The following is a 24444-nucleotide window of genomic DNA, read 5'->3' on the forward strand; positions in this document are numbered from 1 at the left end:
AAAAGGCCACAGGCTGGAGTCGAACCCAGTCCGCTGCGGCAACAGCCTTGTACATGGGACGCCTGCTCTATCACTAACCCCCAGTCCTTGATAATTGAGATAGTGACTAATTGGAAGATCAGGGGCCGTATTAACAAAGCCTCCTAGTGCTAAGAGTTGCTCTTAGTGACGAAATTCTAAGAAATTTTTTAGAATTGTGACGTTTTCTTAGAATTTCCCCTTAAAGTTAAGACTAGGTCCTTGTAAAGATAAAAGTTATTCACAAAGCACTAATGACTCTATACTTGTGTGACAACCAATCACATCTGTTAAAAGAATGCATCATACCTAGCAACAGGGTCAACCACACCACCCCACTAAGGTAAAAGTTTCTGTCCCTTCCTTGCTCAGAGTTGCTCTGAGAGCTTTCTTAAATCACTCCTAAACTAGGACTCCTTTCTAAAAGTTTTTAGGCGAAGTTGGGAGCTCTCTGAGAGTACTCTCAGAATGTTTGTGAATACGGCCCCAGGGGTTCAATCCCCAGCTCCTCCCGTTCGCAGGTGGCACCTTGTATGGTAGTCATGCCACCAATGTATGAACATGTGTGTAATTGGGTGTAAAAGGACTTTGAGTGACTCTGATTGGCAGTTTAGCTCAGTGCACGAGAAGGGAAACAGAAATGAGAAATGTAAACAAAGAGCTAAAGTCAAGAGGGAGTGAGGTCGAAACAAACTTGTTATATTAGGTACCATTATTTTTCTTTAGCAACTGCGTTCTTTCGCAGAAATGTTTCCTGATGGTTTGTGTTATCGGTCACTGGCGCACAGTAAATATGTTCTTTCAACACTGGATTGTGTTGTGGCTGACTAGTGTCAATACAGTCTTCTGGTTTCCCTTTTTGAATGAGGATTACAGGCGACCGCCGTCTGCTGGTTTGCAGGGGTATGTCTTCTCACGCAGGCCAGATCACACACGCTTGTTGGCTTTTAGTTTGGTGGGTTCACGTGTAACTTTTTGGCTGAGACATGGTGACGAGAGGTGACACAGCAGGGGGCTCTTGTTTCCGCTAGTTTTCCGATGTTGGTTTGGTGTGTCTGGGCCTTAAGATGTACATTAACCTATGGAGTTTCCATGAGCAACATTTTAGCAAAAATGCATGTGTTTGGTAAGTACTGAGTTTACAACTGGATAAATGAGATTTGGATTATACTGCACGATTTGTGTGAGAGTTAAAATACGTGGCCCCCATTTACTTACTTTACTTGTCAGTTTTTGATTCTTTGTTCGCTGTGGAGGCATGTGGAAAAAAACAAAAAATACTTTTCCTCAAAAATAAATATAACACAGGGTGAGCAATTGATATACAAGTGATTATTTTGTGGATGAAGTTTTCCTTAAAGCTGGTTACTTCGTCAAACTCGATATTTATACATGAGTAGATCAAAGAAAGGTTTTGTAATGAGTCTCACTACAGCTACATTATACAGAATGTATTCATGAAAACACACAAACGTCTGGCACCATATTTTCTGTGTCATAATCTCAGTGCTCTAACATTCCACATCACTGTAAACCAGATTGTTGTTAAGGTATGAAATCTTTAAGCCAAATCCCCATTTTTGGGGCTGTAATTCTACATCTGCCCCTGGTTTATTCCATTGATGTCCTGTCTGTATCAATTCCCACTGCATGTCTGTTGGCCGACTTATTCAGTGGCTGTTACTTGATGTTCTCTTGTTGTGTGCATAAAAAAGCCAAATCCGCGCGGAGATGACAGAGGGTGTAATCGCTAGCTATGTGATTCAACAATACCACTCTTAGAAGCTATTCAGACTGGGGCCTGTCCTTGACCCTTAAGGAGCTTGTAATGTGGGCTTTTTTCCCACTCTTTGTATTTACCGGCAGAAACGAGGAGGGGAGACAGGGGTGGAGGGGGGACCAACCACTGAGTGAGGGCTTTTGCCCCTCCATGCCAGCGGCAGTCACACTGGGGGAGCTTTGCACGTGCACACACAAACACACACACACACAGAAATGCACACATGGGTCTCCTGGCGTGCACTCATTTCATATGGGGAGAGGTGAAGGTTGGAGGGTGAGGCAGAGGGAGACAGAAGTGGAGGGAGGAGGGGGGGGACAAAAGGAGGGCAGATAGACAAGAGCCCCCCACCTTCCTTAACCCAATGGGGGGTCAATCTTAAAGGCTGCGCTGTCTCTCCATGGGAGGACGGGGTGGGGCTGGGGGGAGCAGGGAGGCTCAATCTGCGGAGGGCAGTGGTCCTGCTGGTCAGCACAGGGAGCTCCACGTTACCCAGTTATCCATGACAACCAGAGAGAGAGAGGAGAGGGAAAGATTGAGAGACAGTGAGAGACAGAGAAAGAGAGAGAGAGAGGGGGAGAGGCAACATGGAAAAGCTCAGCTGCGGTCAGAGAGCGCTCAGTTGGAGCAGAGAGTGAAGAACAAAGCACCCAGTGATTTTCATTTTTTCCCTCTTTGTCTGCTTTATATTGTCCACAGACGTGTCCCTCTTTTCTTTACTGGAAATAAAGGAGCTTTGAAGAAGACACACAAACACAGACACACACACACATGCATGCACACACTGGTGTGGCTAATTGAATTATGTTTATACAGTAAGTCAAATGGTTTATTTTCACTGTGACAGAGAGTGCCCTCCAATGAAAAAAAGGTTTCTCTTTGGAGGAGGCATACCCAAAGCACCATAGAAAAGGGCAATGGAGGACACAGGGGTATTTTGTTTCTTTAAAGAAAATGGCTCAGCAGATTTTAAACATTTGACAGTACATCACTGCAACACAAAGGTCTATGTTCTTGTATGCTTATGACTGGATAGAAGCAGACGTTTCATGTGGTCTCGAACTGTAAAGTGCGGAAAATGTTCATTTCGCACGGATAGGTTCTGCTCAGCCTAAATGAATAGGCTTAGACTAATCCTGTCAGAAAGTGTCCCAAAGAAATTAATCCACCACAAATGAAGTGAAAAAGTGAAATGATTAACGCTCAAGAAACGGGGAACGTTTCAAGATGAAAAAACGTCTGACATTCCAAAACTGAGCAAATCCTTTGAAGAAATTGTGTGGAGGGAATTGACCATTACATGCCTCTGTTTCCTGCAAGCTCATTATTGCTATTTCTGCCTTAGTTTTTCTGCATTCCTGGACTAAAAAACAAGATATAAAATTGTGCTAGTCTGCAAAACATCAAATTCAAACTTGTGTCTGCATTGGGATTGCGGAGCTTTTTTTCTTCCTTTTTTTGGAAGCCTACAAAAGGGAAAGGATATGCACAAAAATTCTTTTTAGGTGCTGTACAGAGGATGGACACCAACAATAAAAAGTGGAGACTATCTGTAACATTGATGGGCTTTGTATATCAAAGTGTAGGACACACATAAACAATTTCTGACCAAAATTTTATAAGCCTTTTTGTCATTAAGAGGAATGATAGCTGCTTACAGAGTTATCATTACTTCATTACTTTGTTAATGATAAATCACAAGTGCCTCTAAAGTAAATTTTGACTGAAGCTTTTGTGGTGATTCAGGCTGATCACAGCTGCTGTCTACAAAGTCAAATGTGGACTTTCGTGAGGAGCAACAAAAAGATGAGTTCAAATCAAAAGACCAACTTTAACTCCACAGTAACTGTGGACACTGTGGAAATTCCTTCACTGTGTAAGTTCTTCTTAGTGACAAACATGGAACTACTTTCATGAATTAAGTTTCCTCTGTCCACTCATAATGTGGTATTTGCATCCAGTACCATTTGTATTGTTTTGGGAATTCTGGTTTTGAGTGAGTGAGTATAAAAAGACAAACTTCCTGTCACAGCCTCCAGTGGCCTGTAATTGGCCTAACTAGTAAAGCCACACAAGAGAGCAGCATGTTATCAAATTAAGAGACCCACTAGAAATGTTTAATGCACAGATACAAAAGACTGACACTGCGAGTGGGGGTTGAGAGTGACATGTTGTGACACTGGTTGCTGGCTGATACCATGGCACGTCCTCCACAGCTGAGTAGTGTTTGTATTTAAAACTAGATACCTTTGCACCTGGTGCAACACATCTTCATACAACAGTTTGTATGATATCTGATTTTATAGCGCCAACACATTAGTGCTCTATTGGTTAGGTTAGGTTTAGGAAAAAAAATCATCATTGGTTGTCATTATGTTACGTACCTAACATAAGGTTATTTACTTAATGTAAGGGTACATAGGTTAGGTTTAGGGCAGTAAAGTCGGGTAAGTTAGGTTTAGGAAAAGAATCATGCTTGGGGGTCGCCAGGTTACGCACTTAACATAGAATAATATGGGTTAGGTTTGGCAAAGGTTGAGTATAAGTTAGGTTTAGGAAAAGAATCATGGTTGGGCGTCATCAGGTTATGTACTTAATATAAAGTTACCTCAGTAAAGTTTAGTTTAAGTAAAGTTACATATTACATTTAGCAAAAGCCATTCGGTCCCTGTATGACCAAAGTGAGAGCTGTGTCCGCATACTTGGTGTGAAGTCAACCACGTTCTCAGTGGGTGTTGGCCTCCACCAAGGTTGTCCCTTGTCACCAGTCCTGCTTGTGATCTTCATGGACAGGATCTCGAGCCGCAGCCGGGGGGAGGAGGGGGTCTGGTTTGGAAACCTCAGAATTGCATCCCTGCTTTTCGCAGATGATGTGGTTCTGTTGGCTCCATCACGCCATGACCTCCAGCATGCACTGGAGCAGTTGGGAAGAGAGTCAACACCTCCTAGTCTGAGGCCATGGTCCTCTGTCGGAAACCGGTGGTTTGCTCTCTCCGGGTTGGAGGAGAGTTACTGCCTCAAGTGAGGGAGTTCAAGTATCTTGGGGTCTTGTTCTTGAGTGAGGGTAGAATGGAGCGTGAGATTGATCAGCGGGTCGGTGTGGCTTCTGCAGTGATGCGGGCGCTGCGCTGGTCCGTCGTGGTGAAGAGGGAGCTGAGCCAGAAAGCAAAGCTTTCAATTTACTGGTCCATCTACGTCCCAACCCTCACCTATGGTCATGAACTCTGGGTAGTGACCGAAAGAATGAGATCGCGGATACAAGCGGTGGAAATGAGTTTCCTCCGTGGGGTGGTTGGGCTCAGCCTTAGAGATAGGGCGAGGAGCTCGGACATCCGGGGGGAGCTCGGAGTAGAGCCGCTGCTCCTTCGTGTCTAAAGGGGTCAGTTGAGGTGGCTCGGGCATCTGATCAGGATGCCTCCTGGGCGCCTCCCGCTGGAGGTGTTCCGGGCATGTCCCACTGGTAGGAGGCCCCGGGGCAGACCCAGAACACGCTGGAGGGATTACATATCTCGTCTGGCCTGGGAATACCTTGAGGTCCCCCAGGAGGAGCTGGAAAGTGTTGCTGGGGCGAGGGATGGGGTGCTTTGCTTGGTCTGCTGCCCCCACAACCCAGCCCTGGATAAGCAGATGAAAATGAATGGATGGATGGAAAAGTAAAGTTATGTAGATTAGGTTTAGTGAAATTAAAGGGACATATTAGGTTTAGCGAAATTAAAGGGACATATTAGGTTTAGGAAAATTAAAGTTACGTAGGTAAGGTTTAGCAAAAGTTATCTAGGTTTAAGGAAAGTAAAATTATGTAGGTCAGGTTTAGCAGAAGTAAAATTAAATTTTTAGGTTTATTCATTTTCCATAACTGCTTATCCTGTTGGGGGTTGTGGGGGGAGGCTGGAGCCTATCCAAGCTGATATTAGGCGCAACACAGGGTACTCCCTAGACAGGTCCCTTGACTATCGCAGGGCTAACACACAGAGATAGACAACCATTCACGCTCACATTCACACCTACGGGTAATTTAAAATCACCAGTTAACCTCACCTGCACGTCTTTGGACTGTGGGAGGAAGCCGGAGTACCCGGAGAAAACCCATGCTGACGGGGAGAACATGCAAACTCGGCACAGAAGGGCTCCCTCCACCTCAGGGTTCGAACATGGTTGGGGGTCATTAGCGTACTCGATGTAAAGTTACATAGGCTACTTAACATAATTTAGAATAACTTTCAGTTCACTTGGTGTCACACAAGACAAGAAGGGGAGAGATCAGAGATCTTTATCATCTTTCTTGTCATCTTTAAAGTCACTTGCAAAAGCCCACTTCGGCTTTTACAACACAGATGGTACAATTGATATAGACTAGATGAAATACAAGAATTGTCTTGTGAAAGTACATGGCAACACAATGAACACCTTTTCCCATCACCATCGGGATCTTGTTGAGGAGAAAATGGATAATGCCACCATAACTGTGATTCATCCTAAAATGAATAGTGTGTGAGTGTGTGTTAAAGAGGCCTGAAGCTAAGACTCACATTGTTTCATCTCAATTGTCAAATTCTGTGAAACTGACACTACAATGCAGTGAATCACTACATAATTCCTGATTGTTGCCTTTTTAGGGGTATTTTTTCTTCACTTGTGATGTATCGTAGATGATTATCTTGCAATGTATCAAGAATGGCAGAACTACTAAGCAATATCATGATACCATCGTTATCATGGACAAGGTATCATGATAGTATCTTATCATGAGTTACTCTTATTCCCAACCCTACTGGTGACATAATAATTCCATCACTGTCACCATCCAAAAACAGTCATTTTATTTGTCAAACTTAGGCCTACTTATTTCACGTTTCAATTTTAGGGCCTCTTCCACATCCCACTTTAATCCAAGTCCATATTTTCCCTCTGCCTCCTCCCTCTGTATTCTCGGAGTCCCTGTTGTAGTTGTGCCGGTCGGCCACAGCTGGGCGCTGTTGCCTAACTCTCCCCCTGCCTCCCCTCTCTCTCCGTCAGCCCAGCCTGCCTCTCTCCTGCCTCTCTGCCTCAGCCAACCCGGGCTGTGCCGAGCTGCTCCCTGCGGGATCAGAGCGCTCCCCCGCCGGGACCCTTCTCTCACATCCCCCTGCTGGGACGCGGCTACATTTCCAGCCAAGCACTGCCTGCCTTGGCTTTATTATGTGTGTCTGCGCCGCAGCCCCGCCAGCAGAGGCAGGCAGAGGAGGAGGAGGGAGACTGGTAGCCAGAGTCAGGACAAAGAAAAAGCAGGGAGACAGAGGCTAGCGAAGGGTTAGACTGGTAGAAATATTAGGCTGCTATTAATACCGCCGGTAGGGCATTGAGAAATATTAACAAAAAGAAAGCGTGGGTTGTAAAAGCAGTATTCCCCTCAGGGTGGAGATGCTGGGGAAGAGCGCAATGTCCATGCCACCAGACCACCACCACTGCCTAGTGTAGATTAGCGGGACGGAACACAGCAGGCTGGTCGGTTCGGGTCGGTGTCGCTTTCCTGGAGGAAAAAACAAAACAAAACAGACTGAAATACTTTCGATAAACTAAAACAGCCCCGACGAAGCCGCGAGGAGCGCGGGGGAAGAAGCCACGTTTCATTTTGAAAGCAATTTCCCGGAACACTCTCCGTCGCCTCTCTTCACCTGGACCGTCACGTACTGCTGTGGCACCGACACCTCGCACTCGGACGGTGCCGCTGTCACTTTTCCTCAATACCGCGCAGGACCTGCTCAGGTGTTTGCCGCGCGCGTGGCTGGCAGCTCGCGCCCCGGTCCATAGTGCTGGAAGAAGTCGGAGCGGCACGAGCGCCCGGGCTGCACCGGAGAAAGCAAAACGCGTGCGGGGGAAAAAGAGAAGAAATAAAAAAAGAGCGAAGCTGTCGGCGTCGGGGCACGTTGTAACGAAGAAGACGGGGATACTAACGGGAAGTTGCTCCCGTTTATGCTACAGGTTGCGCGAGCCCGAGCGACCGTTGAGGAAGAAAACGCATCAGAGGAGCCGAGTGTCGCCTCCAAGCCGCTCCACTCCCGGTGTGTGTGGTTTGTTGTCGTTGGACTAACGGCCGTTTCCCAATCAGAGACTGAAGCTGCCGCATTGCAACAGGCGAAGAAGCAGCAGCGAAGTGGTGGAGGAGGAGGAAAGATAACCCGACTGTGTCCGCCTGTATGGTTAGCTGAAAACACGGAACGGAACAAAAACAATTAGAGAATAAAAATTAAGAAAGCAGTTCGAGACCAGAGATGTCTAGACGAAAACAGGCCAAACCGCGCTCCGTTAAAGGTAAGAAACAGTTAATTTTGTACCTCATGTGAACGGACACTTCACTCAGGAGTAGGAAAAGAAGCCAACGCGACCAAAACCAAAGATTTCACTCTGGTGCTTGTTAGCTAATTTAATTTATTTTCCCCCCAAAGGGTCGCAACCATAGCTGTGTGTAGTTTAACAACATAGGTAAATCAGCGTCTCTCACCTTAACAGTTTGTGTGTTAGCTCACTTTTACTGTTGGTTCACTAATTGTTTGTAATTGGTCACGACATTGTTAAAATGATTCTAATGTAAGGGGACGGGTACTTTAGGGTAATGTTGCTGTCTACTAATTGTTTCACATGGACACATCTTAGTCAGAAATGAGCTCACAAACAGCTCCAGTTTAATTTCTCTGTCCGCTGGTCCACTGGGCTAATTGTTTTCAATTAGCTACCACACTGTCAGAACTTGAAAGATGATACACTGGTGTATCGTTTTTCTGTCAGCGTGGGTTGTGCTTTTGGATCAACTTGTTGTAATTCACTTGGTTAATGGGCCCATGTAATCTGGATTATTCCCATATTGCACTTGCTCTGAACAGCCCACTGCTGCTTTGTTGTGGTAAATTTGGCTGGTTGACCCCAAATCACGTCACTTAACCCCCACATTATATGTCTTTATAGCTTCTTTTTATGCCATAAAAATGTTCCAAGTTGGATTTTGAATTCTAATTTTCTCTCCAAATGTTAAAATTTCCCACGTTTTAAAGGAAGTGCAATACATCACTGGGCATGAATGTATTTCATCTTAGATTTTAAGATATTGTTGTGAATGTTTTCCATTTCTCAGGGTTTTTAGGCCTCACTTCAGACTTTAAAAATTACTCTTGCAAGGTTGAACACATATGAAGACTAGCTGTGGCATTTACAGATTCATTTTTCTAAAGTTCAAGAAAAGTCCATATGTACTGGATTAAAATCCTTATGTTAAAAAGCAGTATTATAACTATAATTATTTTACTGAAGGAAGCTGCATTTTCCCCCATTACCATAACATAGTATTCATTGCAGTGCATGGGTGACTGGGCATCTTGCATGAGGGCATGTGGTGGCCTTGGCCTCCATGTTTCCTTTATGGGACCCAGATGGGCAACGGGACGGAGTGACCATGTGGTTGCCACCCCCTCCCCCGTTTCCTCCGCCATATAGGCTTTCCCTTTCTGTAAAAATCTGGGAAGCGAACAGATTTCTGACAGTGGTTTAAATTGGGTGTTTAGTTTGATGAGCAGCATGATTTTTAATTGGAGGATTCCAGCTTCTTCTATAGGTCCTGATGTTAAGCCTGTTTCATGTGAGGTCGGGTGGGACTCATTTTGTCAATAGAAGGAGAGGCTACTTACATGCCACACACAAAGTGCTGGGAGTGTGTGGTAGTGTGTTTGCTTTGGGATATGTTTGTGGTTGTAATATCTGTTACTGTGGGCTATACGTGCAGAAAAACTGTCACATTTTAGAAACCATTGTTTTTCAGTTCAGTCCACAAAACAGGCTGGGTTGTGATCGAGAGTGATGCGGTAGCTTTCAGATTCCACAGCCTCCTCAGGAATCTACTGTAAAGCTGGTTTCAGTTTTCGGCTCATACGTACAGCCTATCTATATGAAATTGAGTTGGCATGAAAATAATAAATGTTGTTTGTAGTTACTAACAACACTTAATGCTTTAAATGGATATTACATCATATGAAGTGGAAATTTGAGGAACATTAAAAGAGAGCATTCCAAATTATAATTAGTTTTGGCATGTATCTTACTGATTATTGCAATTTGTACAGTATTATGTAGAAAGGACTGTGATGCACTGGCTTCTTCTTCAATGTGGTTTTAGGGTAGAATCTCACTCATGATCATGGTAATACAACATGTAACCGCTACTGTTCCCGACATCTCTACACTATTATAAATATCTGTGAGTATGTTGACGGTTGCAAACATGTACAAAGGACAACACAAGAACATGACAACTGTTTTGTAGGTGTAGTTTCATAGTAGTTTCATGCTGGTAGTATTTGTCTCTATTTTGTTTCCCTTTCCTTTAAGTCACCCATAAACTGTGGAGATTTCTTTCCTTTTTCTGGGTGCGTCGGTAATTTTTTCAGGTTGTATTATTGTCTGTGTGAAGAAAAAAGAAACACATATCTGTAATGTTTGGGGGGCATGGCTTTTACCACACAATAAGGGCATATAGTTGATTAATGTTTTACTCCTATAAATTTCAGATGATAAATTTGATTGAACAATCAAAATCAAACAAAAACATTAGGTTTATAAATATATGCAATGACAGAAAACAAGCAAATCGTCACATTTTTAAAGCTGTAACCAGTGAGTGTTCGATAAATTACTTAAGTAGTCCTGATAAATCATTTTTCTGTAAATTGACTATGTAGTCATCAGTCAAGTTATTGCTTCAGCATTTGCTTGGAGTGGTGTTGAATGAATATCTCCACTTAATCAGTATGTGTAAGATGTGGTTGAATGTGGTTGTTATTGCCCCCTGCTGTAGTGTTGTTGATGCTCGGTGCAGTTTGTCAGTGAACAAATCAGCTGCTGTGGACCAGTGAATCTGTCCACTGCTGCTCTGTCATTGCTCTGTCAGTGAGTGTGTGTGTGTGTGTGCGCGCGTGCGTGCGTACTTAAGCTTGCAACATCTACATTCTTGTATTTGTGTTTGCATGCATCATGGACATGCACGCCTTGTGTGTGTCTGTGTGTGTGTGTGAGTGTGTGTGTCACTAAGGCAGCCTGGTCTCAGCAGCCTGGATAACGAGAGCTTAGCTTTAGTCAGGCAGCCAAGCGAAGCAGAGCGAAGCAAAGCTGAGGCGGACGACCACCACTCTGTGTGTGTGTGTGCGCGGTAAAGGTAACACGGCCCTTGTAGGCTAGCTTGCATAAGCACCATGTGTTTTGTGTATGTGTACTCATGCATCTGTGTGTGTACATGCGTGCCGCTGCTATCTCCCCTCCACACCTTGCCCCACTGACAGCTTGGCAAGACCTGGTATTGGGGGAAGATGGAGAGAGGGATGGAGGAGAGAGCGAGAGATAGAGATGGAGGAGAAAAAGGGGTTGAAGGGTAAAGGGGAGAGAGAGGAGAGGTGTTTGGGGGCAGCACAGTGGCACACAGCAGGTGAGTGGGCAGGGGGGGAGGGAGCGATGGAGGCCAGGACGAGGTGAGCATCGCCGGGGGATTATCTGTGTTTTCATGTTCTTCTGTCTTTCACCTGCTCACCCAACTCTGACTGGCTGGCTGGCTTACGGACTTACTGGCCAGCCAGGCATGCCAAAACAATAACAAAGAAGCACAAAGTCCCACCTCAGCCATCTCCTGCTTTAGATTTGCACTGACTCTAAATAGCCATGGTCTGGAAAGGATTGTTTTTTTCCCCCTGGAAATCAATAGGTGATTGGTAAAATGATGATATTTTATTGTAACTTAACTTAGTCACAGTTTTCCTGAATAGGGAGATTGTTTGCTTATGACCCACATATGCATCATTTTGGTTGTTTCAGATTACATTTACTGCTTTCACCTGACTTTAAACCCAGATCACTTCAAATGTATTGCAACCAATAATAACCAAGGGTACGAATCACCAGAGGCCTCATGATTAAATATTACAATATTACAATATTATTGCAATTTTAAACACTTAGTGATCTGTTGAGTATTGCGATAACATATTGCGATTAATGACCTTTTTTCAACTCCAAATTCTGTCCCCAAGGGAAAACTTGTCAACATCTGTATTATTGACCAAGATAAAGCTTTCAGTCTATTCATCTCATTTAACGCTTTTTTTTATTGCAGCAAAAATGTATCTAGTGGGCTGAAAAAGCAATTAATTTCATTATTCTACTAGGCTACCAAAAGTTTAACTTGTATTTGCAGTATTAATAATATATATAACAAAAATAAATACTTGGCCTCTGTGTATCGATACAATATTGCCATGCAAAATAGCGCGATACTATGCTGTATTGGTATTTTTCTCCCACCCCTAATAACAACCAAGTTTTATATTCCCAGGAGTTAGGGCATGGACTGTACTAAAGCAAATTTTGGTATTTTTATTTCCTGTTTTTACACACTCTGTAAAAGCTGCATATGTAATACTGTAAGGCTGTTATTTTGAATGTTGTTTTCATTTACATGCAAATTTTAGATAATTATTTCAATTAGGGTTGGGTAACATATCGATATTATATGGATATTGTGATTGGATTTTGGCTGATGGTAATATCGTAAGTGCTGTTTTGTCCTGGTTTTAAATGCTGCATTACAGTAAAGTGATGTAATTTTCTGAACTTACTGAATTGTTTTAGCTGTCCTATTTTTAGTCTTTACCCCCATAGTCATTATGTCCACCTTACTGATGATTATTTATCAAAATAAAGCACCAACCCTACAGTTTTGTCACAGTATCGATATGGAGGTATTTGGTCGAAAATACTTGGATATTTAATGTTCTCTTCATCACCCAGCCCTAATCATAATGCACTGTATTTAAGAATGTACAGTATTAGTATTAAGTTGTTGTTTTTTTAAATACCAATTTCTAGCAATAACAAACAGAAGTATTAGTTTTTATATTACTGCGTCTCCATGTTTAACCACTGCAACTAAGTTCCTCCGATTTACTTGACCAGTCTAGCCCTTACAGTGATTAGGCCTTGTTAACAGTGGGGGGACTTGACTAATTGCAGTCTGTTAATTGAACACGGACTAATGGCGTGATGATGGGCCATGAAACTAGCTGACAGGGTGAGAGAAAGGGAGGGGTGAGCCGGAGGAAGCAATGAGAGAGCATGGCTTCTCTCTTATCAAAATATTATTTCAATGGATTAATCCGTTTTTAATGTGTGTCTTTAGCGAGGCGAGGCAGCAGAAATCTCCTTCTCTGTCTGCTCAGGCAGTCTCGCTATCCTATCTCTCCCTCTCTCTCTCCCAGCTCTTAGCCCCTTGAGTCTCTCATGCATTATGTAGTGATGATTATTACTTAATTACACATTAATAAATCCGCTTCATTTGCAGGACATTAAACGGGAGTTGAGCGCATGTGACAGGGAGACGGAGGAGAGGAGGGAAGATTGGAGAGGGGGGAAAAGGAGGGAGCACTTACTTTCTAGTATTTATTTGGTTTGTTTAGAGTGTTGTTTATAGTCAGTGGAGCCAAATGAGCCCTTTGACCAAGAGGGAGAGAGGGGGAGGTTTGGTTTGCTTTTGGTTTGTGTTGAGCCGAGCTCTTTTGGGCTAATGGCATCATTTCCACTCAATCTCCTTTATGTCTGCATCTCTCTCTCGCTTAACATTCTGTCCTTATTTCTTTGGTTGCACCACCTTCCGTGTATGTTTTTTTTTCCTATGTAAACAGATTTTCAGTTAAATTATTAAGAACTTTTTGCACCGCCCAGTCGTTGGCAATGTTGGCATTGTACATTTCTGCAAACTACGTATAACATTTGTACATTTCATATGTAGCATATTATTTCTACAGTGACAAAGTTGAGATTACACATGAAGAGGATTTGTCGTCGGGAGGTGGAGGGGATGATGAATAGTGTGAAACCTCGGCGAGGTGGCTGCCACTGTTTGAGACCAACAACACAGCCAAAACAGGATCTTTCTGTAACCCTTAACAAGTGGTTTTTGTGCCTAGACATAACCACACATTTACCACAGCATTGTTGAAATGTTAAGATTTGTCAAGTTTCAACATATGAAATGTACAGATATTACATATCTGTTGTTTACAGAGATGTACAATGGCAACATTTATTCTGGTGTTCGGGGTATTTTCGCCTGTATTCGGCTGACTGAGCTGATATATGACATACTGTAGCTGCTGTTTGCACTGGTCTTTGCAGTCATACAGGTGACCTCTGACCAACCAGTTACTGGTGCAGTGACATGCTCATGTGTAGGGCTTATGGAACTGATCATTGAAAACTGTCAAGTCCCAAAAGTTGCCACTAAATGCCTAAACAGAATAAATGATATTTCAAGATTTAAATAGTTATGTATTTAATATTACACTGTACTGTATTTATTACAGAGTACATTTCATTTATTATCCCTGAACAACCTTTTATGTTAACAGAAGATTTAACACAGATGTAAGGAAGGCTTATTTTTTCCATTGACAACGTCGTGAATAACGAGGAGTTTGAAGATTTTGAAATGGTACCCCATCCCACTCACCTGCGAAAAGTTTGTTGTTGTGACCAAAGTTTTGGCACCGTTGCTTGGAAATGTGTCACTCCCCTAGGGCTGCAATTAAAGATTATTTTCATTATCAATCGATCTGCCAGTTATTTTCTTTTATAATCGTTTTATTTGGTCTATTAAACCTAAATGAGATTAAAATGTCAATCACAGTTTTACAGGAGCCCAAGGTAACATCTTCAAATGGCTTTTTTTTTTGTCTGACCCACAGTCTGAACCGTAAAGATATTCAATTTATTATAATGTAAGAGGAAGAAAAGCAGCAAATACTCACATTGGTGGAACTGGAACCAGCAAATGTTCAGCATTTTTGCACAAAAATGACTTAGATAATTGATTGATTTTCAAAATAGTTCCAGATTCTGTTGAGCAACAAATCAAATAATGGACCGATTATTTCAGCTGTAGTCTACACCATCGTACTTTTTAAACACTGGTTAGGGCTGCATGATAATTCATGTAAGTATGTGATTTAAATGTAATAAGAGACTCTGGGATAGTAATTATTCATTGCCTGGAGTTAAAGTTATTGTCAATTAACTGCTCAAGACTTTAAAATTAACAACCGCCAAGCCGCCAAATGTGGGTAAAAATTAATTGTGGCGGGGAATGTCATCAAGTTACAAGCCAATTTGGTGGTTGCTGAGCCTAATTGTGATACTAATAAAGGCAAAATCAAAGTGACCTGTGCAAACAGAAGGTCAAGTGTGCGAGGACAATGACAGCTTGTCCAAGTGCACTTTTTTCCCCCATATAAGCACTATGGATTTCAGTATCATTCCAGTATCTGACAGCAGCATCAGTATGAGAGACTGTATGTGTGTTTAGTACAGTGCTGTTAATCTCTCATTTTTCTTCCTCTTTCTCACTCTCCGGTCTATTTTTCTTTCTCTCCCTGCCTCTCTCTCCCCATCTGGCTTTACCATTAGAGTAATTTAATGTCACCCTTTGGCAGAGCACAGAGCCTTTCATAGGGCAACTGGCTCTTATAAAACTCAGAGACCCTACACATGTGGCTTGGATTACTTGAAGACAACAATATGTTATTTTGCAGGTACATCCGAGTGTAAGCTTGTTGGAAGGCACCGTAAATGCCTCTTTGCTTTTAATGCCAACAATTTGACAGCTTATCTCGTTTTTGCTTGTGCAGCTTACAAATAGTGTTAGTGCAATCAGTGTGTGTACAGCCACATTGAGTAACTCCTGTATAAAAGCTTGTATTGGCTTTGCATTAAAGCTTGCTGAACCATTAAATGGCTTTCTGAGAGCTTTGTTAGAAATTCCATTGACTCCTCAGCAGGGGGTGGATTTGAGTTTTTGGTAGTAGTTTTTTTAATGGGACAAAACAAGCTAATGTAATTGGTGATCGGTGGAGCCCAGCAGTACCATGCATTGAATGTAATTTGACTCATGTTGATCTGTGCTCAATTAGAACCAAATTACTGCACATTTGAACACTTGGAATAGAACAGAAGTACTTACAGTAGGTCATTTTCATGGAAGATATTTTGACATGTCGCAGTATGACAAGCACAGGTCTAAATAATAACACTAACAATGTCTGGATTCCATTTAGCTGCTTCAGTTTCAGGGTCCTAGAAGTGTGCACGTTTGCTCACTGTCACACTGTCATGGGACACTTGAACAGAATTGAGCCGTCATTAAAGTTATTAGTTAGGCCTATACTTTTCTTACCGGCAAACGTCAAAATGTCTGCTGTTAAAAAGGCCAATCGAGTAAAGGTTACAGTCAAATTAATGCTCCTGTCTTTGGCTGGAAGTCTCAGAAAAGAACATCATTTATAAAGAAAGAAATCAAGTTGTGTAACTGGGGATAAGTGCTGTATTGGTTAATGGTTTTGACTTGAATAGTACCATTCCTTCATCACTGTTGAGCAGCAAAATGAGGTTTTGTCTGAAATAATGGATGGGAGAAGGTCATATCATCTGGTAGGCTTGGTTAGGTTTTTATTGTGTGGTGTGTGTGTTTCCGTGTGTGTGTGTGTGTGTGTGTGTGTGTGTGTGTGTGTGTGTGTGTGTGTGTGTGTGTGTGTGTGTGTGTGTGTGTGTGAACTCATCTGAGTGTCCAAAAAGGGTGAAGTCCCCTCAGTGAGGTGTGAGTATGCCAGCGACAACTCCTTATCAGCGGCCAGCCTGGTGTGGTTTTGCATGTACATGTGTGTGTGAGAACAGGGCGTCATGGGCCAGGACTGTGCCATTGTAGCGGCTTAGCTAGCCTCGTTTATCAGCTGCAAACTCACTGGACCTTAACACACACCCACCCCTCTGGAGACATGCACACACACACACACACACACACACACACACACAGTCAGTGTAGCTGAGCTCTGTGCATGCCCATGCCCTCAGCTTTTAAGAAGAGAAAGATGATGCTGGTGTGACTATACACATGCACACACACATGCACACTTAGTCAATCCAGACCTAGCTTGCCAAGCCCATATCCCCCCACCACTAGATAGTCTCAGAGGACGTGGGCCCTTCTAAGTTTCCTACAAGGCTGTGTGTGTGTGTGTCTGTGTGTAAGCATCTCTTACAGTCTTTTACTAAGAGATTATGGTTGTGTCTTTGTTCCACACTGACTATTTGCCTGCAGTGTATTTAGTTAGGTCTAAAGTCTTGTGCTGTGTGTTGTCTTAGTTGAAGCTTATTACATAACTAGTGTAGCAGCTAAAGATGAATTTTGTTATCAGTCAATGTTAATCATTCACTTAGTATTTCATATAGAATATGATAACGCTCATTACACTTTACTAAAACACAGAGTGATGAGAAGTTGGTGACTTGGGATGAGCAACAGTCCAAACCCCCAAAAGGATTTGATTTACAGTGATATGCAACAATGCAGGGCTCTTAATACTTTTTAATGTGTAACTTTCAAAATTACATACACCATAATTTTGTCTTTATCTGCATCTGTGCTGTCACTGATGTATTTGAACTTCTTTCCTGGCACTTTCCTGGCCATGGTCAGATCCAACCAAAAATACAACATCGATCCCTTTTATTGGTCATAAAGTGCTGTACACAACATTTTTTCTGCAAAAAAGTTTCACAGGGCTGACAACTTTTCAATTTTTTGCTACGGGTTCGGGCTGGGCTTGGTTATAATTGTCTCAGACTCTGGTCGGGTTCGGTCCAGAAAATGCGGCCCGAGCTGCACTCCAGTGTGCTCACCTGTGTCTGTGTTTATGTGTGCGCACGTGTCTGTGTGTGTGTTCCCGCATTTGGGCGGAACTCCACCGTGAACAATACAGAGAGCAGAGGTGAATTGTAAACGTGCGACCATGTAGAGACAGTATAATGGTAGGGGAAGCACTGCCTTAATGAAATGTACATGGGTGAGTTATATAAAAATGACCCCTCCGTACAGTTGTCAAGAAGGGGTAGGCTGTTAACATGTTGTTGGTTTTTTTTTCTTTTTTTAAAGATATTTTTTGGGCATTTTTGCCCTTATAGATAGGATAGTCAAGCATGAAAGGGGGAGAGAGAGAGGGGGGACGACACGCAGCAAAGGGCCACAGGCCGGACTCGAACCCAGGCCGCTGCGGCAACAGCCCTGTACATGGGGCGCCTGCTCTGCCACTAAGCTACCAACGCCCCGAACATGTTTATTTTCACTGTAAAGTTGGGCATTTTAACATCGGGGTCTATTGAAACTGATTGGCCTCTGGAGCCAGCCTCAAGTGGCCATTCAGAGAACGGGAGTTTTTGGCATGACCATGACTGTATTTTTCAGCCCTGGAGGTTGCTGCTTGGTATTTTTACAGATAAATGAATTATATAATTAATCTTTGGTATGAAGTAATTGGTCTCTGCAAATCTAAACCTTTTGTCTTTATTTATTATTGTTACTTATTTCTTTAATATTTATACATTAAAAATCAATTGCTGCTTTAAAAATGTACTTAGTGTTAAGTAATCTTAAGATAAAATGTTTTTTGTTAATTCTTTAGAGATACAAGGATTTCACTGACAAGATTATGATGTGGATATGGCACTACACTGGCATCCATATCTATGATAAATTATGTGCAACTGGTGTGGGAACAGGAATAATAGCTTATTATTTTGGACATAATTACAGTCGACCCTTGCCTAATTTAGCCCCCTCTTCCCTCTTTCTTTGCCTCTCTCTTGCAGCCTCATGCATTTTGCCCCTCCATTCCTTCCTCCCCTCTACTTTGCCTTCTGCCTCCCTCCCTCCCCCTAATAATCCCTCCCCCTTCCTATTCTGTACATTAAACATTAGTGGTGGGGGCAATTAGCAGTGCCCCTCTGCACACCTGGCTGATGCATAATATATTTATTGGGCTACCCTCCCTCCCTCTCTCTGACACACATACACACACACTGCTGTTGATGAAAGGGTGACTTTTGGGAAATGGAAATCTGTGTGTGTGTGTGTGTGTGTGTGTGTGTGTGTGTGTGTGTGTGTGTGTGCATGTATGTATGTGTGTGGGCTATGAGGACTGAGAGCTTTATACTCCCTGGTCTGACCCTGCATAACCTCCTCAGTCTGAGCTTCAGGCCAGGTCAAAAGTCACTACTTTAGTCAGGTTTTCAGACAATATACTTGTTCTTTCTGATTTTTAAAAAAAAAATCAGGAATCTAATTCCTATTTTTTCCCGCAGCAATGTTATCTTGCAAAGGTAGCGTCATGCATGGTCTCAGTAGAGGGAAAAGTAGAAAACCATCAAGACTTTTTCCTGTATGTCCCATCTTGATAGCACCACGGTTACATGTCTACCAATTTTAGCATGTACAGCTTTTTAGCACAGGCTGCTTTGTCTGAATAAACAGCCACGGCCTACATTTTTTTCTTCTTCTTTTTTTCATCCATTCAATCATTTTTTGTCTGCTTGCCTTTGCTCCCTGTGCTTGCATGCGCGCACACACACCATGGACCCAGACTAATGTGCATTGTCCTCAGAGTGTGGACTCTTCAACAGAACAAGCTGCTTGTGTTGTGTTCTTTTTTTATTGGACACTCTGCCGGGTCTTTGTAGTGCGCCCCACTATAGACCTACCAATGCTTCTTTTTAGTGCTTGAGTCTTCAGTTGGTTTTTCTAACTCCTTTCCATTCACCTCCCAGTCAAAAGGCAAGGGCGCCCTGCTGTGAGACATACAATGGAGCAAGAGAGAGCAGAAGAAAGTGAGAGAGCAGAAGAAAGTGAGAGAGCAAGTGAGCAACAGTGAGAGAGAGCGACTGCGCTGAATGAGAGAGAATAGAAAGGGTGTGAAAGAAAATGTTTATTATTTATCATCCCTTCATATAATCTTTTTTTTTCAGTGACATTAATTCCTTCCAAATGAATTACGGCCTGTTTTTGTAACATAAAATGATATTCTCTTTTGAAGTTGCATTGTTTAGCTTTTTTTTTAACCTAACTAGTCTGATAATTCCACTGTCTGATGACACTTAAATATTCTATGTAAATCTGGTAATTATAAATGGATTTTTAGGCATTTTTCAACACCAGAAAGAGTGAAATAGATTAAACTGCTGCCATTAATGTCAGCATTTGCAAAGTGTAATTGATGGAATGTAGTCAGTATGCTAACCAATGAGTAATGTTTGTTACAGCAGTACAATAAGCATCCGGCAGCAAGCTTATATTAGTTAGCAAACTAGAAAACTTGTAATCAGATAAATATTTTATAAGTGAGAATGTTTTTCTCATGTAAGTTAAACTCATTTATTACATTCCCCTGCAATTCTCAAGATTAATCAGTCTTAGGGCTGACTTGCTGAAGTTAGGAGAGCAAATGTGTGCCTCTATGACTGCACAAGCAGGTTCAGAAAAGCCAGAGTGGCTTTACTTGTACTGTGCTGAAACAACAGCAGAGGAGGTGGTGTCTTCTCTTGTATGTCTGGTCCCTAATAAAAGCTTTATGCCGGTATCAAGACAGAATGAAATAGAGAAACAGTGTTGGAGGGAAAGGTGTTAGAGCAGACAGAGAATAAGAGATTGCATGGTGAGTTTGGTGCGAATGTGTGTGTGTTGGTCAGTGCAAGCCAATTTTAAAAATGCACAAGTACTGTCTGCCTTCGACTCAGAGTTGATAAGCAGTCTAGGGACTAGCACACCCAGCCTCTCCTCTCCTCTCCTCTCCTCTCCTCTCCTCTCCTATTTTTCTGACCCTAAAAAAGCTAATTTCTACATTGATAAACATAGTTAAATATTGGACCAGCTGAGATAATGGCTCTCAACAGGTGAATAATATCTGTAAATACATTCCTTATTTATCGACATCGGCTTACTGAGCTAATGGGTTTTCTCTTCCAAAGCACATCAGTAGCATTTTTTAGTTTTGGGTACCTGTGGAACTTGAGCTTAAATGCATAGCCTTATCTTATAATGAACTTGGGCACTTGGGGAAAAGTATCCCTGTGAGCAAACATGATTCTTATTATAGACTGCCCTGTTCTCAGTAGAGTTTTGAGATGTTGATAATTTTGCATTTGGTACTTCCTTGTCTGTGACCTTGTCACCCCTGTGTCTCAAGCTTTAGTTGACTGATTTTTTCATGCCATTTTTTCAAGCCAAGGGAGGAGACATAATGTTTTTGGTTGTTTGTATGTCTGTCTGTCCATACGTAAATACATCCATCCCTTTCTTATGAACTCAAATATCTCAAGAATGCCCTAAGGGAATTCTATAAATTTGACACGAACGTCCACTTAGACTTTTGGCGGTCGAAGGTCACTATGACCTCACAAAATAAGTTTTTGGCCTTAACTCAAGAATTCATACTCTAATTAATGACACAACATTTCACAGAAATGTCTACTAGAATGAAATGATGACATTTCATATCAGACAGGTCAAATGTCAAATTTGGTCAAGTGTTTACTACAGTATTAGAATCTATGTGTTTCTTTTTATTTTCTTGCCTGTGTGTATTCGTGTGCCCTCTTTAAATCTGGAAGTTTTTGCAGGTCTTGAATGCAGTGCAGGCAGACCTTTTCATGACTTCTTTTTTTCCCCTCAGCAGTTCTTGGGGTGGATAACTGTTGAGACAATCCGATCAGAGCTTATCTGATCAGATCAGATTGGTGGATGAGAGGAGCAGCTGCTGCAGAGGCAAACTTTTAGACCCAGTGCAATGAATACTTAGTTTCACTTATACGGCACCTGGCGTTCTGATGGCATCTGTGCCAGAGTACACTGCACTGTTAGAATGTGGAACGCTGGTACTGAATTACATGAATATATATATATATATATATATATATATATATATATATATAATCTATATATATATATATATATATCTATATGTATTCCAACAGCGCTCCTAATGAACAATGTAGCTCCAGAAAATCAAAACGTGGCAGCCCATGTTTTAATTGTGGCAGGCTGCCACAAATGAATTAATGTGTGGGAAACCCTGCTATGATAATGTTCTGGGAAAACACCTCTTTGGCCATTAATCAACATCATAACTCAAGGACAGAAGGAGAAAAATTTGGTCAGATACTGAATTGGTGACACTAATCTTGGGGGCCCATCTTGGAACTGTGATGATTGTGTAGATCTCTGTTGTTTGAAGCATCTGTATTTTAGAATTCCTAGCTTCTGCAGCAACTTCCGTATTTGAAGGGTTGTCTACTTTCATGGCTGGGTCTGGATGGACATGGATGTAAACTGTAACTTGACTTGTTGGCTGCATACAGCTGTGAGGCAGTAATTCTTGTTTAGCCTTGGGACTAAAAGCAGCTGCTAAGCAATATTAGCTAAAGTGGGGAACTTTTGGGATGGTTAGTTTGTTCGTGAGTTATACAGCCAGATCCTCTAATTTTTACCCTAAGAAGCTATATGCTTGACCCAAGGCCTACTTTTATTTTACATTTTGAATGTAATAATATGAATATTTAATACAGAAAGAAAAAATAGCACCAAAAGAGAAAATTTAAAAAATGAAAACTACATTTTGTTTTTTAGGATAAGATGCTTGATTATACATCTACTCAAACAAACAAACAACCAGCCACGCTCCAAGCGCACACGCGCTGTGTGTATATTTTTCTTGTTACTCCCAGAAGGAGCGTGACGAGCAAGTTAATCTATCTGCCAGCGATGCGGCATGACACAAAGCTGTTTATTTCCCTTTTCCTCTCTGTGTCACTGTCTCTCTCTCTCTCTTTCCTTCTCCCTCTCTCTTTCTCTCTCCTCCTGTAAAGCCTAATCAAGTTTGTATCAAGCTAAATAATGCCTTAGCGTGAAATTGGTGTCTTCAGTCAAAAAGCACTCCCCAGCCTGTACTACAAGAGAAGGCAATTATGTACCCCTCCCTACCCCTCCACCCTCCAGCTCTTACTGCTCTCATGTACTCTATGTATGTGTGTGTGTGTGTGTGTGTGTACGCACATATGCATGCACTATAACTGCTGTACCTCATAATCCGTCTGAGATGTTCTTGACAACATTTGAATCTGCGTTCACATTGGAGCCCAGTCTTCTAATGGTGAACTTAGTGCCTTTCTATGACTTGTGTGTGTGTCCCAGTCTGTAATGGTTAGTGGAGGCTGCTGGGGGAACTTCTAGTTCAGTTATTTCTGGAGCTTTCCCCAGAGTCGAGGTACTCCAGAGGAATGCTTTCCCTCTCCTCCTCCTGCCCTCTCTTTCTCTCTCTGTCCTACTCCTTATCTCTCTCCTCACTGCCCTCCTTCACCTCTCTGCTTTCACCTCACTGGTGCTTTCATCCTCACTTCTCCCTCACCTTTCCTCTCCTCCTCCAGTTTCCCTATTCTTCCTACTTCTTACTCCACTCTCTTTATATCTTTCCATTTGTTCCCCCTTTACTCCTCACTCTCACTCTCCTCTCCATGTCTCTTCTGCTATCGATTCCTCTTCCCGCCACACTCTCTCTGACAGACAGAAAAACAAATGTCAGATCAGAGAGGCTCTTTAATCTCAAGCTGTGTTGTTTGGCCCTGAACATCAACTCTGCGCTTGTTTGTGTGTGTGTGTGTGTGTGTGTGTGTTTGTGTGTGTGTAAAAATGAGTGTTCTTCTCTCTCTATGTCGAGAGAGGTGTATTTGCAGTGTGTTAATAAGCAGCTCTTAGTTTTAAATCTGTGTGTGTTTCCTATTTTTTGTGTTCAGATATCTTCATGCACATTGCACCCATGTGTTTGTGTATGTGCACGCGGAAGACCCACTACGCAAGTAGACACAGTTTGAGATAAAACAAGAAAGCCTTTAATTTTTACACCTGTTTTGATGATTTTATCCACTTTGATTTGGGATCTCATGTCTTTCAGTCTTACATCAATAATCTTTTCAACACAAGCCTTTGGGATGTTGAGCTGCTGATGCATGTGTAAAGACACAGACACACCAAACCAACATCAAAGAGCAAGTGGCAACGAAAGCCAATTGTTGCGTTCCTTCATATTGCCTGTGTCTCGGCCAAAAAGGTGTACCTGGACACACCGCAAAGGCTATAGCCAACCAGCACATCCGAGAGGAAATAACTCTCCTTACCAGCAGACGGCGGTAGTCTGTATCTGTAGTTAAAAAAGGAAACTGGAAGACCGACAGGATGGGTTTAAGATGCTGGGTAGCCAGTTAGCACATTGAAAAACACAATCAGTGTTAAAAGAACAAATGTCATTTACCATGCTCTATTCTGTTGATCTGTTCTGTATGACATCTATTGCCTGTTGCCGTTTTTTTTGGGGGCAGTTTTTCCTCATTCACTGTGAGGATCAAAAGGACAGAGGGATGTTGTATGCTGTAAAGCCCTCTGAGGCAAATTGTGATTTGTGATATTGGGCTTCATGAATAATTGAATTGAATTAAACTACAGTGAACTGTTTCTGATAAAGAACGTAATGGCTCAAATCTTACTTTCACCTAATATAACAAGTTTGTTTCAACCTCATGCCTTCTCAGGGTTCAATGCTAAGGTTTTTTTTCACTTGCCCGGTCGGGCAAGTTGGTCAGAGATCTACTTGCCCAAAGTCAGTTTTTACTTGCCCTATAAAAATTGTTTAATTTAAGCGGCTATCAAATAACAAAGACTGCAGTTATTTTTATGTTATGTAGTCTTTATTCATACTGTATTTATTAAT

General features: G+C 42.1%; 1 protein-coding gene across 3 annotated transcripts in view; it reads left to right on the forward strand.

Annotated features, from left to right (window-relative positions):
- Positions 1–6852: 6852 nt before the first annotated feature.
- The window catches only part of znf423 (zinc finger protein 423), a 186087-nt gene continuing 168495 nt past the window's right edge, over positions 6853–24444 (forward strand). For all 3 annotated transcript variants that reach the window (XM_050073551.1, XM_050073554.1, XM_050073552.1), the window contains exon 1: positions 6853–8089. In XM_050073551.1, the coding sequence (XP_049929508.1) occupies positions 8050–8089 (40 nt within the window). In that variant the 5' untranslated portion in view covers positions 6853–8049. The remainder of the gene's footprint in view (positions 8090–24444) is intronic.

This window comes from Epinephelus moara, chromosome 20, assembly GCF_006386435.1.
Source record: "Epinephelus moara isolate mb chromosome 20, YSFRI_EMoa_1.0, whole genome shotgun sequence".
Lineage (NCBI taxonomy): Eukaryota > Metazoa > Chordata > Actinopteri > Perciformes > Serranidae > Epinephelus > Epinephelus moara.